The sequence below is a fragment of the Capsicum annuum genome, unplaced genomic scaffold (genome assembly GCF_002878395.1).
Source record: "Capsicum annuum cultivar UCD-10X-F1 unplaced genomic scaffold, UCD10Xv1.1 ctg1000, whole genome shotgun sequence".
NCBI classification, from domain to species: Eukaryota; Viridiplantae; Streptophyta; class Magnoliopsida; order Solanales; family Solanaceae; genus Capsicum; species Capsicum annuum.
The window spans coordinates 544,607-562,875 of NW_025814914.1; the positions used below are offsets into that span (position 1 = coordinate 544,607).

At 34.9% G+C, this 18,269-nt stretch overlaps 1 protein-coding gene across 2 annotated transcripts; it reads right to left on the minus strand.

Annotated features, from left to right (window-relative positions):
• Positions 1 to 11,187: 11,187 nt before the first annotated feature.
• On the minus strand, positions 11,188 to 17,579 carry LOC124890021 (glutamate dehydrogenase A). 2 transcript variants are annotated; one of them, XM_047401914.1, is made up of 9 exons: positions 17,102 to 17,579; positions 15,122 to 15,235; positions 13,450 to 13,671; positions 13,270 to 13,344; positions 13,042 to 13,158; positions 12,698 to 12,948; positions 12,342 to 12,417; positions 12,178 to 12,264; positions 11,188 to 11,556 (listed from the first exon to the last, which is right to left on the minus strand). In XM_047401914.1, the coding sequence occupies exons 1-9, from the start codon at positions 17,207 to 17,209 to the stop codon at positions 11,371 to 11,373; spliced, it is 1,236 nt and encodes a 411-aa protein (XP_047257870.1). In that variant the 5' UTR covers positions 17,210 to 17,579; the 3' UTR covers positions 11,188 to 11,370. The 2 variants fall into 2 exon arrangements, with proteins under 2 accessions (XP_047257870.1, XP_047257871.1); XM_047401915.1 differs by lacking the exons at positions 15,122 to 15,235; positions 17,102 to 17,579 and adding an exon at positions 13,960 to 14,207.
• Between the last annotated feature and the right edge of the window lie 690 nt (positions 17,580 to 18,269).

Genomic DNA, 18,269 nt, shown 5'->3' on the forward strand with positions numbered 1-18,269 from the left:
CCTAAATTGTCCTATCTGGACGAACTACGCACCCCTGATTCTCGTCTCTCGGGAGTGAGATACGTAGGCAGCCTATTGTGGGTTCGGGGATCTTATTTCAAAAATCCAAAAAGATTTTCTTCACTCTTCATTTAGAGTAGGTGTTTCATATACATCTTCAAGAGAAAACTACAAAAAGATTTTCCTTTAATAGTTTCAAGTTTTATTTACGTATGAAATGCAAAATTGAAAATCTAAAATTATTTTTCTTTGATAATCATAGGTTACATTTTGTATAGAAATCTAAAAAAATTTAAAAAAGATTTTCTTCACTCTTCACTTAGAGTTGGTGTTCATATACATCTTCTAAAACAAAACCACAAAAAGATATTCTGTTAATAGTTTCAAGTTTCATTTTCATATTAAATTAAAAATTGAAAACCCCAAAAGAGTTTCTTTGGTAATCATAGGTTTCATTTTGTATAGGTTTAAATCTGAAAAATGCAAAAAGATTTTCATCGATTTTTTTGACAATTTATTATTTCCTTTTCTTTTTAAAGTTTCAAGAAAAAGAAAAAAAAGGAAAAAGAGTTTAGTTGGCCATTTTGGCAAGACTTCACGAACTACGCACACCTGATTCTCCTCTCTCGGGGGTGAGATACGAAGGTACCCTTCTTGGGTTCGGTGATCTTTTCAAGAAAAAAAGAGGTTTTGAAAAATTGTTGAACTCTAATGCATTTGCTATCTCTTATCCAGTTAGTTTAAGGTGGTTGGTTTGTGGCATTTTGGCTGATTCTCCATATTACACCAAGTCACAGAGAAATTTATGGACAACAAGGATACCGAGTTTGTTGTCACTAATCAGACAGGGAGTTCGAGAAATGAGAATTTAGGAGCTAATGAAGAGATTTAGAAATTAAGGCAGCAAATGATAGAAATGCATTGAGCTTAGGCTAATGGGTTGCCGCCTCCCGAAGTTCCTACTGATAATCTAGAATATCTTTCTAGCTTGCCTCCAGTGTCACATGCCCAATTTTCCATTTTTATTGATATGCCACAACATGCATCAGGATCAACTCTGAGGCAACAATATCCAACCACTTCCAATGTTCATTTCCTCACTCCCCAATCCAAGACTGCCACATACTCGGATCCACCTGTTGTTCATGTTTTTGTGGCGCTATCCCCACCTGAAGCTTCTACTTTTGATGTTCATCCACAAGTTGCGCCTCCCTACTCTACAAGAGAGTCTGTATTTAATATTACTGGTGATCAGCATTATACTTTTGAGCCTACATTTAAGTTAACTGGTCTTTACAGTGACACTCACCCGCCTGAATTTCCTCCTAACACGGAGAAGCCTATTATGATTGAAGAACAAGAGAAAATGACCAGAAAATTGAGAATTTTAGAACTGGCTATGAAGAACTTGTAAGGACTTGGGGGTTACAAAAGTGTCTCATATAAGGACTTATGCATGTTTCTAGGTGTCAACCTTCCTCCTGGCTTTAAAATGCCAAAGTTTGAGAAGTATGACGGACATGGGGACCCAGTGGAACATTTTAGGCGCTATTGTAACCAATTAAGAGGCGTTGGAGGGAAGGAAGAACTACTCATGACTTATTTTGGGGAGAGTCTTTCAGGCCTAGCTTCGGAATGGTTTGTTGACCAAGACATTGAAAATTGGATTAGTTGGGATGACCTAGCTAATGGATTTCTGCAATAATTTCAATATAATGTGGAGTTGATCTCTGACGAAAAATCCCTAAATTTTATTAAAAAATTAAAATATTGAGAGTTTCAGGGAGTATGCGATCAGATGGTGCGAACAAGCTGCTAGAGTAAAACCGCCAATGAATGAAAGAAAAATAGTGGAGGTGTTTATTCAAGTGCAGGATGAAACATATTATCAACACTTGTTACCTGCATTAGGCAAGTCATTTATTGAGGTCCTTAAAATGGGGGAGATGATAGAAGAGGGAATTAAAACTGGTCGCATTGTGAGTTTTGCAACATTGAAAGCGACAACTCAAGCAATTCAAAAGGGTTCAGGAAGTGTTGGGTAGTCAAAGAATGAGGAAGTTGCATCTTCTATTGTAGTTGGACAGCGGGCACGGTCAAGAAGATCCCGTTGTCGTCACTCTAAGGCTCAAACACGAGCTCATGCCCAAGATCCATATAATCACTCCCAAAATCCATTATAATCTGCTCTTCCATCTCCATATCTAGTATATAACACACAGCCACATGTTCAACCCCCATCTTACCCACAGTGGAACACACCAACTCCTCAGAGTCTTCATCTAACTCCACAAACATACCAAAACCCTTCTAAGCCTGATTTTTGATCCAAGCCAAATGATGAAATGAGGCAGAAGTCGAGAGATCACTTCACACTAATTGGAGAGTCATATGCCAGTTTATTTCAGAGATTGGTACAATGGGGACTGATCACTCCTCTCCTTGGGTGCACTCTTAATCGACGTTCAAGAAATTTTGATCCTAATGTACGATGCACATATCATTCTGATACTCAGGGTCATAGTATTGAAGATTGTTAAGATTTGAAAAGAGAAATTAAAAATATGATTCAAGATGGATCAATTATGGTGCAGAACATTGAAAGTGTGGGTAGCTCTAGTTATGCTGATATGCAAACCAGTGGCTAAGTTGTCAAGCTGAGCAATTGAGAAGTCATCCCTCTCCCTACTAAGAAGAGGTCTGGTAGTTTATTTTATTTTCTTTTATATTTTTTGAATTATTTCAGGGTTGTAGTTCGGGATCTATCTTGTTTTGTCTTTTTGTCATTTATATTCAAACCCTTCTATCTTTTATCTCAACTAAATGCATTGCCCCTTTTCCTTTATGTTTTAAATATGTGTTGTTTGTTTGTTTTCTTTATACAATTCATTTTATGTTGACTCTAGTGATATGACATGCTTGCGGAATTTTCAGCCAGATCTTAAAGTCCAATTTAACCATGAAACATGGAATCAGAAGGTTAAGTTTAGAAAAGCATTTGTGAAAATAGGTAGAGTGCTGAGACATTTGGTGACAAGTTGAAGCCTTTTCAGAAAATTAAGGCAATTATTTTGAGAATCACATGAATAACTTGGTCATCAATTGAAAAACATAGCTCAATTAGGTCAAACAGTGTCTGCTGATTCTATCAAGAGGAACAGAAAGAAAATCAACTTCACGAAAGCATGAGTCATTCAATGTGAGGGATGTACAACAAATATAGAGTTATATGTTTGAAAAGTATAGAAAAGAGGTGAAACACATGCTCGGGGCAAGTTAGTGTCGTAAAATATGTCATAAGTGATATTGATCGTGCACTTTCACATTGCATGCTAGGTACTAGTATTTTCAAGGATTGATATGACGAAGGCATTTTATTCTGCTATCCAAATATTGTGTCATCCTTTGTTTACCCCATTTGAGCCTTACTGTCATTTTATTTCATACCCCTCTTTTGGAATCAAGATAAAGCCAGCAAAGCTCAAAAGAAAAGTATCGAGCAAGAGAATAGAGTCAAAAGCTTCAAAAAAAAATATGTCCAAGAAGGAAGAAAAGAGTGTCAAGGAAATTAAAGTCAGAAAAATCACAAAGAAAAAAAAGTCAAAAGAAAAAAAAAGAACAAGTTAGAATCAAGCAAAAAAAAGAATAAGTTGTCAAAACTACACATGACTTGATTCTCCTCTTTTGGGGGTGAGATACGTAGGCTGCCCTACCCAGGGCTCGGTCCAAATAAATAAAAAATTTAGAGTCACCCAGTCAGAAGAAACTGGGGCATGAGTTAATCCTCATTGTTTGAGTCGATTCCAAAAGTTGTAAGTCATATCCCACCTTAAGTGTCATTTGGGCCCCATTCCATCCTTTCTTTCTAACCCGGTCCAAAAGCCAAGTTTCAACCAAAGAAAGACCTTCAGATCAATCTTTGAGAATGTTAAGGCTAAGCATGCAATGGGTGTGATGACGCATTTTGGGAACTACTTGTCTTCCTCAGCAGAATCAGGAGAGAAATGAAAATAAAAGTCTTATTAGTGAAAATTCTGATGGGCATCGTAAGATGATGGTAAGTTGAGAGAGATAAAATGATAGAGTCTTATCAGTGAAAACCTTACGGGCACTGTGAGACGATTGTGAGTTGAGAGAAATAAAAATAAGGGAATCTTATTGGTGAAAAACCCTCTCGGATACCATAAGGCAATGGTGAGGTAATAAAAAAAATGAGAGAGGCTTGTTGACGGAAACCCTTCAAGGCACCACTAGCCGAATGAGGTCTCCGAATATAATTGGCCCAAGGAAGCAACTCACTTTTAGGGTCATTAACTCAACAAAGATTTGTGAGAGTTTTGGATGGAAAGATCAGGCATTTTAATCTAATATGCATGTCATAATCATTAGAGTTGACTGTCATTTTCAGATAAACTTTTCTTTCATCTTTTTCAATGAGGACATTCATTGTCATTTCTTTCTTTTCTATAGTTATATTTTTATTTTCTTGAGTCAGTTATCCAAATAAAAAAAATTGTTGTTATTTTTCTCTTGTCTTTGAGTCAAGTCCATGTCAAAACAAGTGAGAAAGGATCTCAAAACTGGCTACCAGCTTCTTTAATTGCACAAAGCAAAACAAAAGGCCAGCACATAAAAGGCACATGATTGTGAGCTGAAATAAGGCATGCAAAATTTTTCTCAACAGACAAGTCTGGGGAACTCATGGAAATACCAAGGTTTAAAGGGTCTATCTGAGAAGCATGGCAAAGCAGAGATATTGTGTTTGTTTTAGTCACTCTTAATAATCTGAGTTCGAGTTAATGATTCAGCAAGTCAATGATATATGCTAATGGTTGGAAGCAAGGTTAAATGTGATGAGGGAAAGAGCGATTGCCGCGAAAGCTAAAGCCACAAACCAGCTACCATGTTTTAAACTCACAAGTTTTCTTTGATGAAACAGGTAACATATTACATTCAAAGTAAGGACTTCAAAGCATAAATATCAAGGGCTGCAATGACTCACTTTTACAAATGCAGAAAGCAATGTTGCTGCACAGGTTTAATAGTCAAATCATGGTAAAATTCACCATTCCATATCCCTCGGCGACCCTCAGGTGATACACTTCTTAAATTAAACCTTTACTCCTAGAAGACCTACCTTTTAGTCGAGTTATTCCCTTTGATTTTTATAAGACGTACCTTTTAGTCGAGTCATTCCCCTTAACCCCTAGAAGACGTATCTTTTAGTCAAGTCATTTCCTTTGATTCCTATAAGACGTACCTTTTAGTCGAGTCTGTCCCCCTTGATTCCTATAAGATGTACCTTTTAGTCGAGTTATCCCCTTTGATTCCTATAAGACGTACCTTTTAGTCGAGTCATTCCCCCTTGATTCATATAAGACATACTTTTTACTCAAGTCATCCCCTTTGATTCCTATAAGACGTACCTTTTAGTCGAGTCATTCCCCTTGACCCCTAGAAGACGTACCTTTTAGTCGAGTCATTCCCCTTGACCCCTAGAAGACGTACCTTTTAGTCGAGTCATTCCCTTGATTCCTATAAGACGTACCTTTTAGTCGAGTCATTCCCTTTGATTCCTATAATGATATGACTTTCATAAAAGTCCTTTTATGATAAATTGGGGAAAAATTTAATTCTTGCATTTGGAACTTCACTTTCCTGGAATATCAATTCTCTTTATAATAATATTGGTCTGGGATAATTTTATTTTAGTTTTGATGTGATTTCAGGAGCCCGCATGAAGAACAGGGCGAAAGAAATGAAAGTCAAGAAACAAAGTGAAGAAATTAAAAGACAACAAATGGAAATAGCAAGTCAGGAGCCAGACTATTGAATGGGGTGATAAAATGGTAATTCGGGAGCCCGTCTGACGAACAGACTGATGAAATTGAAAGTCAGGAGCCTGCCTGAAGAACAGGGTGATGAAATTGCAAGTTAGGAGTCCGTCTGAAGAACAATGGCAAATAAATGGAAATTCAAAGCAACAAAGTGAAGAAGTTGAAAGTCAAGCAACAAAGTGAAGAAATTGAAAGTCAACACATTGAAAAATAGAAAGTCAGGAACTCGCCTAGAGAACAGGGTGAAGAAATTAAAAGGCAAGCAACAAGTTGAAGAAATTGCAAGTCAGGAGCCCGCCTGAAGAATAGGGTGATGAAACTCAAGTTAAGAGTTCAAATGAAGCTGCACAGATAGGACTTTTCTAATTTCATTTATGTTTTAACTTGTAATTTTCATTTTTGATGTAATAACAAAACCGCAGACCGAAACCTCAATAGGGCCTTACTCGACTCTCCAACTCGGTATAGTCCTTCTCCTTCCAACCCTCTGAGATATTTGTGACTTGATTCCCTCATAATTAGGGATGAGTGTGATGTTTAAAATCAAAACTTGGTTTCCTTCCTTCCTTCTGTTTCTTGCTTTGTGAATAATGATCGGCACAAAATTCTATCTCGTTGTCTACTTCTTTGTCTGAAAATACTTCGTGTTGACATTCAAAGGGGGCATGTTGTAGACACCTAATTTTGTCCCGCCCGAAGTCATTTTTTTTACTCATTTACCACTTTACCATACACCCCCTTTTAGTTGATAATTTTTCCACATAAGAACAAAAAATAATAACCAACCTTGAACAAATTCATAACAAAAAATAACAACCTCACCAACTAAAAGTGGACACCTCACCCCACCCCTATTACGTACACCCCCTCCCTCACCTTTTCTGTATTCTTTTTTGGACACACATATACACAGCTCATAAATTGACAAGGGATCACATTTTTTTCATCATCACAACACACATAGGATCAAGATTCCATGAACATATGTAGAGGTCAATAAATAGAAGAGGGGAGCTCCATTTTTCTGGGGAATAATACAACACATACATGGATAGAGAGAATGGAGGAGGGATAGGTTTTCCAAGGAAAATACACATAGAGAGACGAGATTTGGGCATTTTTGGGTTCCTTTTCTTACTCAAAACACTGGTACAGAAAGAGGGATCGGATTTCTTCTTCTTCATCATTGTTCAAACACACATACACATTAGGACGGGTATTTACCGAAAAAGGGGAGGAAGTTCACCGGAGAAGGAAATATACACAGAAAACTATCAAAAGAGAAGATCAAAAGTGAGATCGAGGGGAAATGAATGAGAATCAGCTATGAATTAGGTCGTTTCGATTTTTTCAGCAAACCCTTCACCAGCACGGTCATTTTTTATCATCTTCAGGCGACTCCGGCTAGAAAACATTCCAATCCGTCGGAATCCAACCCTTCTTCTGTCAATTTTTTCCCTTCACAGATCACTGAAGCTCCAATTCGTACTGTTTTATAGTTCTCTATTAAATTTCAGGGATTTCATTTTCATTTGTTCGTGATTCATCTCTGGTAGAGTTCTTTTGGGGGTTTTTGATACCGGATAGAGACATTCTTTTTGAGATTTTCATTGGTTCTCAAATCTGTTTGGGTTGGATTTCTCTATACTGATTTTGGTTTGTTGGTTGAGGTTCGATTCGAGATTTTGGGTGTGGATTCTACCGAATTTAATTGAATAATACATCGAGTTTAAAAGCGGCATTGAGGTCCAATTCTATCCTACCTCCCTTTACTTTTTACACGAATGTGAATGATTTGTTTGAGATGTTTGAATCTTTGTTGTATGTTGGTTTATGTTGGTTTCGGATTTTGAAATGTGATTAGATAATAGAAGCATGTGTTAATCATTGTTTGGGATAAATTAGGGCGAGAATTAAAACATTGATAAAAGTGAGTATTAGTTTTATGTTAATTCATTGATAGTCGCTTGATTCGGAATAAACATCGACTTTATTTAAATTTGATAGTCTGATGTTTTAAGTCGATAATTGTTAGGCAAACGATAGGGGTAGGCAAATTTAAGAACGTTAGATTGATGAATACTTGAAATGTGTGTTGAATCGTTCTGTTTCATCACTTTTGGATCAATTCTACTATTTGGCCGGGGAATGCCTCGAAATATCTGTGTATATTTATTCACCGGGGAATGCCCCGAGGTATCTTGTATACGGAGGATGTTCGTGATGAAGGTTTGAGGAATCGGGTAGAGCATTGGAGCATAGTTAGGATTAGTGTAGGTTAGCGTAGGTATATATTTTTACATTTTTATTTTGGACTGTATGATTGGACTAGGCACTAAATTTTGAATTTTTTTGTTTTGTTTTGCTTTATTGATTATTTTGCGTGCTTTGTGTGGTTTATACATTCGTAGTGTCAAATTGGACGATACGTTCCAGCAAGTGACCGTGGTCAAATCGCGGATCCGAGGGGTGTCTAACACCTTCCCCTCGGTCAACAGAACTTCTTAGTTGGAATCTTTGTTCGCGGATCAGTTATAGAGTCAAAACCGTTTTGAAAAGGATTTTCAAAGGTGATTTGGCACACCGAATTATGCCAAGTGGCGACTCTGAGTTTTGAATATAAAAAGTCTTTTTCGGAACAAATCTTCATTTTGTCACTTAATAATAGAAAACCCTTTCGAAGCATTTAAAATTAATCTTTTTTTTGGTCAAAAAGAGGTGTGACGGTCGTTCATGATAACTAATGTATAATGTATGAAATATTATAAATTATACGTTAAAATACAATCTTTCATAATGTATAATGGCACATCATACATATAAACTATTCACCTTATACATAAATTATCTACAATATTATCAGAATGTATAATGTAACCTTATACAGTATTCATACATTCACAAAGTATAATTCCACTTAGAACCAAATTGCCTCATATATGTAATACGATTTCTTAATGTATAATATAATAAAATATAAAGCAGAAGACTTATATTATACATTAATCTTATAAATAAAGTAATGTATAAGGTATGAACACTGTATAATACGGCAATATGATTATCAACTTATAATAAATCAATTACTGTATTAAATCAAATAATATAAAATCAATACCTTCGAAAGACGTGGTTGACCAGAATCATCAATCTTCTTATTACTTGTCGATTTTGACGCAGACTTCTTCGACCTAGAACTGGTCACTTCCTTCAATTTCTCCATGGCTACCAAATCGTTTCGGTTCTTGGAACGATCTCTGCGAAATTGGGTTCTTCGCAATCAAATGTATCAGTAACAAAACCAACAACAAAAATATTTTCTTCTTGAGCATCTAACTGACTAAGGCCTAAACTAAAGTTAGGACAAGAATCCATTACAAAATTTATACTATATTGAATAAGAACTAACAACTTTAAAATAAAAAATACAAAGATCTGACTTTTAATAAATGAAAAAAACGATATTATCGATCTATCAAACTAGAATGAATTTGCAAAAGCAATTAATTTCATAAAAAACAAACATGCAACCAAAAATCGAACCAGATTGTGATTTGGTAAAGTTTTAAAAAGAATCAAAAATCAGTGAAGAAAATCAATAAGTTCAATAAATATTTGATAACTTACAAATTGATAACCTCTAAGTACACGATTGCTTGAATTTGGGCATGAAAAAAGGGATTCAATAATGGAGGAACAATCGGTTGTTTAATGGGAGAAAAAAAGGGAACAAATATGAGAAAGAGAGAAAGTAAAGAAACGAAGCCTTTTTTTTTTTTTTTTATGTATAAGAGGAATGAGAGAAAATAAAAAAATAGAGAATTTTAATAATAACTTTGGAATTTATGTAATTACTTTGTCAATATGGGATTTATTGTAATAAGATAAAGTTACCTTGGGTATATATGTAAATTTTAGTTAAAAGATTACCTAACCCATATATTTAACCCCTGAAGACCTGATCCAATGAAAAAAACTCAATCCTTGTTTTACTTAAGCCTAAAATGTATTTGATCAGGTTTGAATAAAAGAGAGATCTTTTTCATTTTCTCAAGTAAGGGGTAAAAAAATGGGTAAAGTAATTTTTTTTGAAAACAAATTTTAGATTTCTTTTTTTGTTTTTGTTAAACTTAATTTGTTAACGAAAAGGGTAAATATACCCTATTTGTTAGACAACAAGGTATGTATACACCATCTATTTAATGACAAAAGTATATATGCATCACTTTTTTAACGAGGGGTATATCAACTATAATTTGCAAGTTCAGGACAGGAGTGGAAGATGAATTGGAAACCTAAGGTGCCTTGAGAAGTAAACTGTTTTCTATGGTTACTAACTAAAGAAGCAGTTTTGACTCACAAAAATCTTAAAAAAAAAAAAGAGGTTATCAATTGGCTTCCAGGCGTTCTCTATGTGGAGAGCAAGTTGAGACAATAAACCATCTCTTTTTGCATTACCCATGGACAGATCAGCTTTGGAGAATGTTCATTTGCCTGAAAGGGATCAGGTGGGTGAAACCGAGGGGCATTAAGGGAGTTCTAAGTAGTTGGAACCTGGACAGAAATGCTTCAAAGGAAGAGGAGAGATGGAAGATTGTCCCAGCATATATATGGTGGACAATTTGGAGAGAAAGAAGCAACAAATGTTTTGAGAATGTGCAGAAGATCAAAATGAACTGTCTAGACGTTTTTTATTTTTCGAGTAAACTTGATGCATTAGCTCAGACAGGGGCGGAGCCAGTGTGCTTGATTGGGGTTCGGCCGAATCCCCTAACTTTTGCGTATACCCTATATTTACAATTAAAAAATTTGGAAAATGTGTATAATTATATATGTCCGACCCCCGTACAAACATGGCTGATAGTCCAGTGGTATGCGCGTCACCTCCGCGTCCCTGAGATGGGCGTTCGAACCCCCAAGCTTCAAATCCTGGCTCCGCCTCTGAGCTCAGACAAAAGTTATCTTTGATGTGCTAGATTATTTATAAACACCAGTTAGCTCGAAAATGATATAAGTTGTAACAGTTTTTGGAGGGAAACTACACTTTTGGTTGTAGTATGCCTGTGAAATCAGGCAGGGGATTAAGCATGTGTTGATCATGGCCAGATCTAGACTAAGCTTATGGGCTCAGCCGAACGTGTTAACTTTGATCCACATTTATTATAAGAAAACTTCATTCAATAAATTTAAAATCTTGCAACTTAAAAAACTAAAATCCTAGACTCATAAGCTTCAAATCTTGATTTAGCCTCTCGACTGCTAATTTGCTTGGGCTCATTAGATTGTCAACAATGCCAATTCACCAAGTTGGCAAAGGAGATGCAACAATTACAACTAACACCACCTGCAGTGTCAGTACAAATTCTGCTTCAAGTGCATTTGATAGCTTTCACTAATGTTTTCAACAAGCTTAAAAGTACAACATTCCTGTTTATAATATTAGACCATTTCTTACAAGAAAAGTAAGATCATGTAAACATTCAGCTGAGGATGGAAAAGATTATTTGGCATCAAACAATATAGGCGAATACAATTACGCCTCCCAACCTCTCAGTTGTGTAGCACGTGCAACGCGATTCACCCCCAATGTGAAGGCGCCCATTCGAAGATTGCAATTATGTGTTTGACACATGTTCTTCAGATTATGGAAGGCTTTTGTCATGTATTTCTTCAGCTCCTTGTTAACCTTCTCTTCATCCCACATAAAACCTTGAATGTTCTGCTCATGAAAAGGTTTTCCATATGCTTTTAGGGACAATTAAGAATTGTAAGAGGACATATCTAATAAAACATGGAAGAGATTCACTGACAACGTTAGAACATGGGCACCTAATTCTAATGCAACAAGGGTGTTATTAGTACATGGCAGTTGAACACCGTAATTGATGAGAGTGGCAATGAAGACTTGTCGTCAATTATGAAACGGATGATTGTTGTCTATTTAAGTTGCTGTAACTTGTAAGGCCACCTACTAAACTATACTCTTACACGCGGAAAGAACTGCTTGATCTATATTAGACAATTCCAACTAAATACAGTCAAATCTCTTCATAATAACATCTTCTTTTCTGGATGTTTTTTGACTGCTACAACGAGATGTTATATAGAATATTATAATATAACATAATATGCAAGTCGGTTCCAAAGAAAACTAGGTTGTTATAGTGAAATGTTGTTATAAAGTATGACTGTTATAGAGAGGTCTTACGGTATACTTCAATATCTTAGCGATATGTCAATTTGAGCTTTAAGTAATCGTCAAAATAACTCTACATGTGTTTTATGCGGTAATATAAAGCACAAAGAGTTAGGATGTCACGTATAGAAAGATTTTTTTTACCTGAACCCACTCAAAATAACTAACGGTTACACCTCCGGCGTTGGCATATATGTCGGGAACTATTAAAACACCTTTCTTAGAGAGAATCTGGAGAAGACAAGTAATGTGTTAGAAATTATTATCATGCTAGTCAAACGGATTTGAAAACCGGCAAACAGTGGTACCTCATCAGCTTCTGGATCAGTTGGATGATTTGCTGCTTCTACGATGAACTTGGCCTTCACGTAATCAGCATTTTCTCTGAATAGACAAGGACAAATTAAAAAACTTCCGTGGGTATAATAAGTCCATATATACATCTTAAAATGATACGGAATAAGGAAGAAATCTGAGCAGCAAAGAACTCCAGTTTCTATATCCACACAGATTTAAACACAGAAGAAGATACCTATTTTTTGCCAATACTGAAAACTAAATTTAAATAAAATAAGTGCATACAATCAATTTTTAGAATGTACTAAGAATTAAAAAAAGAAATATTACGCAGAAGCAATATTTCATAAGCATAATGGGTTTGTACTTGTTCAAAACTCCTCCCAGGGCGCAGGGTATAAGAACATCACATTCGTGCGTAAGCAGTTCATCTGAACTCATTACGTCAGCACCGCTGAAATCAATTAGCTTCCCTGTTGCTTCTTTGTGACTAAGCAAAGATGGTATATCAAGACCATTCTGATTCTTGACTGCTCCAGTTATATCACTAACTGCAACTACTTTGCCACCCATCTCGTGAATAAGCCTTGCTGCCCATGATCCTACGTTCCCGAACCCCTTAGGAATGGAAAAATACATTTAGAATCATTTCAACTGACTTGTTTTGTGCAATATCATGGCTACTAGAATTGAACTAATTAGAAACTCTACCTGAATTGCAAAAGTCAAATCCTTAATCTGCTTCCCCTGCTCAGCAAGAAAAGCTTCTGCAGCATAAACGACACCACGCCCAGTTGCAGCTTCCCTACCCAATGAACCGCCAAGATCCTAGGTAAATAGTGAAAAAGGGGTCGTCAAATGACTCGTTTAATTCCGATAGGATAAGTTTGAGTGCAATAGCACATTAGGAATTTAATAATTTACTGAACAAAAACTTACAACTGGTTTCCCGGTCACAACTGCAGGAGAGTGACCATGAAATTTTGAGTACTCATCCAAAATCCAAGCCATGGTCTGTCGTAGGAAACACCACATAAGCACATTTGTTTGCTTCATAATCTGAAGCTCCACAAAGAAGAATATGTTCACAAAGTTACATCAGAGAACTATATCAATAACCTGAGCGTTGGTGCCCATATCAGGCGCCGGGACATCAGTATTAATTCCGATAAGGTCATGAATTTTCTGCGTGAAAACACGCGTAAGGCGCTCCAGTTCGCTCACACTTAACTCCTTTGGTATGCAGCCAATCCCACCCTTTGCTCCCCCGTATGGAATATCTACTACAGCAGTCTTCCAAGTCATTAGTTGAGCAAGGGCGTTCACCTCATCAAGATCAACCTTGTAAAATAAATTTAAACCATTTCAGCGCAAATTCTATTTCCTAAAACAACAAAACATTGAAGTATACAGTACAGAGGTAACCAGCACAACCATGGACCGTGGCGTACATTGAACTATAAGAACTATAAAGTAACATGTTCATGGAGATAAAATCATGAAATGATGAAGACGTCAATCAACGTTAAGCAATCGCTTTGAGGAAAACATTTTTCAAACACAGACTTACCAATAAATAAAAGCTAAACATTTTTTATGTAAAGACCTACTAGTATTTAATTTAATTACCCTGCAAGCACAGATAGCCAAGGTAATCTTCCCATTGAAGTTGGTGAATAAAGGTTCACACCTAGTGCTGCAGCTCAGACTCGAACCTACTAGTATTTGGACCATTAACTATGCCAACTGTTAACTAAATTTTTAATGATTAAACAAGATCATCCTGTTTTCTTAGAATGCAATGAAGTTACTGAATTTTAGCATTTTACAAGTTCTCATACTTTATTTCTCTCTTAGACATAGTAGAGGAAACATTTAGGTTATACAACAACAAACCCAATGTAGTCCCATAAGAGGGGTCAGGGAGAGTAGAGTGTGCACAGACCTTACCGCTACCTCATGGAGGTAGAGAGGCTGTTTAGAAAGACCCTCGGCTCCAGTAACACACATCAGAGCAGTTAAAAGAAAAATACAAAAATTAATAGGACATCGAAAATAATAGGGGAAACATAAAATAGCATTCAAAAATAGGAGCAATAACAATAATCAACTAGTGTAATAACTGAAGCACAGTAAATAACGAGTAAAAAAAATTGTAAGACAACAAAAGTCGTAAGACACAACTACGATAAAAATGCTACTTTTACTGGTTATACCTAAACCAATATTGATACAACACTGACTTTGAATCAAATACAAATGGATAGGTAGCTTGAGAGAATAAAAATTTGAAAGACCAAAAAAAGCTGTCAAATGTGGAGTGTCAGTTTTTTACCAGTTTCACAGACCTAACTGTATGTTTTATAGGACTCCTATACTGTAATTTGGTGAAGGACTACAGCTCTTGAAGTCTTGTGCAAAATGTGTATCTATTACTCTACCTTTCTAGTCAATGATTATCTAGAATCAGTAGCAGAGCCACAGGAAATGAAGAGGATTCAGCTGCATGGACTCTTCACTTTTGATGCCGCACACGTGTCGGATTCTTCAAAAATACATCATTGTTGGAGAATCCGACAAGCACCCGTTAACATTTTTGAAGAGTCCGAGCAGCATAGGGATTCATCATTGAATGTTATACTATGTCAATAGAGAACAAATTCGCATCACATGTGGCATCAAAATGAAAGATTCTTATTGCTAGAAAAACTCAATCAACCAGAAGAGAAGCAATAAGTTAAGACATTGAAGTAAAAGGACAAAATGAAGAAGGAACATGGGAAAAGATAACCTCAGGATGGTATCTGATTCCTCCTTTCATGGGTCCGCGAGCATTATCATGTTGGACTCTAAATCCAACATAGGAAACCAACGTCCCGTCATCCTTGGGAATTGTGCATTCTACCTGATCAAATACAAAATTCATCAACCAATCTGCTCCATAACAAAATAATAAACAGATATTTTCACCTACTTATAAGTTTAAACTTTGAGCAAAACAATTATACATTTCAACATGATCCTGTATCTCAACAAATAAATAAAACTGTCCACTCTTTGATGATTTTTTCAGACTTTAACACATTTCAGTAGTTTTAGAAATCTTGTTCTGAAAAAAAAGTTTTCCTAGAGTCGAGGATCTATCGCAAATAATTTTTCTACCCCACAAAGGTAGGAGTAAGAACTGCGTACACCCCACCCTCCCCAGACCCCACTTGTGGGGCTACAATGAGTATGTTGTTGTAGTTGTAGTAGTTTCTTCAAAATTTTGAGAAGAAAATAAATAGGAAAATTGAGTTCTTTGAGAACAAGATCACCCTTCTCCACCTTAGTTTCAATCAGAACAAAAAATTCTTCAAAAAAGATTGAAACTTTACACTAATATACATCACACTATTCATTCTATATACCTGTTCTTCAAAAAAAGATTGAAACTTTACACTTTTATACATCTCGTAATTCATTCTATATACCTGTTCTTCAATAAAGATTGAAACTTTACTCTAATATACATCACAATATTCATTCTATGTACCTGTTCAGACTCAATTTATGTGGCACCGCTTCAATTTCAAGAGTCAAGCAGTTTAATTTTGCTCGTGAAGTTGATCATGGAATTTTTAAATTTTTGAAATAAAATTCATATTTGAAAACTACATAAACGTCCTGTAAGTTACAATAATTAAAAAAAGTGCAGCCAGGTGCACTAAAACTCTCATTATGTGTCTAGAAAAAAGCCAAACCACAAGAGTTTATTATATGTAGCCTTATCCTATATTTCTTTCAAAGATTGCTTCACAATAATTGACAATTAAAAATATTTAAATGATATGTGAAAAATTACATCAATGAAAGACTCATTTGAATTACGAAATTGCAAAGGTGTCATGTAAATTGAGACAAACGAGCAATTTACATATTTAGGAACTACATGAAATAGTTCAAGTCACAAACAAAAACAACAACACATCAAGTGTATTCCCACAAATTGGGATACGGAGAGGGTGGAGTGTAGCAAGTCAATCAGTCACAATAATTAACAATTCAAAATATTTTAAAAAAATAAATTAAAAAATTATGATCAAATAAAGATTCTTTTAATCTTGAAATTACAAAAGTGTCACGTAAATTGGGATATAGGAGTAATTTATGTTAGAATTTTTCCTGAATTTGATCTTACCTTACTTGGATTCTACCATAATTGTGTTTCACTTTGGAAAGGACTTCTTAGTAGAAATCTCTTATTTCTACTAGGTTTATTCTTTCTTTTAACAACTATTTTCTCAAGTCATAACACAATAGCAAAAGTATAGGAAGATTTTATCTCTCATTAGTTTTATTTATTTTTTTTTAATTTAGGTTTTTAATATGTAAGCCAATTGGCCGAATCATATCAACAATTTTATGTTTTAGTATGTTTTTCTTGTCATCTTATTTATCGTCTCAAATAGTTTGCAAGCTACAAGCTTCCGCATAACGTCCTCTCAATTTTGAACCTTCGAACCTAACTATTTAGATATCTAGGAACTACATGAAATAGTTTAAATCACAAACAACAACAACTTATAAGTGTAGTCCCACAAACTAGACTGCGGAGAGGCTAGAGTGTAGCAAGCACTATCCATTACAATAATTAACGGTTCAAAATATTTAAGAAAAATATATTAAAAATTTACGATCAAATAAAGACTTGTTTAATCTTGAAATCACAAAAGTGTCACATAAATTGAGACAGATGAGTAATATGCATAACTTAATTCGTACTATGTACCTTAATTTCTCTGAAAGGGATCAAAAGACTCCTTTCAAGTTTGGAGTCCAAACCAAGAATTCTAGCAGCTTGACGAAAGTTCCTGTTTGTAGCTACAAGTGCATTCATAGCTGCCTTATATATTACTGGAAAAAATAAACAAGATCACCAAAATGTCTAGTAGGATCAAGATTATGAAAAAAATAAATAAATGGAATTTTCGTGATCTTGATTTCTTGAAACAATACTTATATAGTTATTAAGGATGATGACGACGATATTAGATGGGTAAGGAGGCAATGCTAATTACGATAAGATTTAATTAAGATGATGATGATATTAATGGGTAAGGAGGCAACGTTAATTAAGATGAGATTTAAGTGTAATGAATATGGGTTTAGGTTAATCACAAAAGAAGTGGTGATTATCGTCGAAGTAAATTTGAGTTTTTTCTTTTTTGTGAAAAAAAAAAGTTATAAATATAAAAATGGTAATTTTCTTAATCTTAAATTCTTGAAATAAACTACTTTTATATAATAGTAAGGACTCGTTTGATGTGATGAATAAGAGAAAATTAATTTTGAATGAGTTTATCTCATATTCATATTTGATAGAGATAAAATTAATAAAATACTTTATCACATGATTAATTATCACAGGTAGAATTAATTATCAAATTATTGAAATAAATTCGATTTTTTTTCCTGATAATTACAAATGGGATCACGAGCTCCTTGGGATACTGTACAGCCATATACCCCTCCTCTTTTTTCTCTCTTTTTTATTACCAAATACATGTGCCATTTTTGGCCTAAATCAATTTTTATTTTTATTTTAAAATATGCCATTTTTGGCCTAAATCAATTTTTATGGAAAATATAATCTATAAGAATTAGAGTTAATACCTAAAAAAAAATTATTCATATTTTATTGGTTTAATATTATTGAACTTTAATATTTCTGCGTAAAATTCTCTAAATTGTCAAGTGGCCTTGAGAGTGATCTCACTCTCCTTCATGTGTGAGAACTTAAAAAAATTGGGTATCTTTCAGAAATAGCACAATTTGTTATAAAATTCTCCTTTTATAGTCATACTTTACGTAATTATTATTTATAGTCATATTTGATTTTCAGTCGTTGTATTCACTTTTATTCAGTGGTCTATCTTCAAAAAAAACACATTATATAT

Bases quoted from the DNA above. Each gene is read 5' to 3' on its own strand.
- LOC124890021 (XM_047401914.1), bottom strand. From the start codon at position 17,209: ATGAATGCACTTGTAGCTACAAACAGGAACTTTCGTCAAGCTGCTAGA. The intron at 13,672-15,121 runs GTTATCTTTTCC...TTATTTTACAAG, and splicing joins GAATCAGATACCATCCTGAG to GTTGATCTTGATGAGGTGAA. The intron at 13,159-13,269 runs GTAAGTTTTTGT...CTATTTACCTAG, and splicing joins TTGTGACCGGGAAACCAGTT to GATCTTGGCGGTTCATTGGG.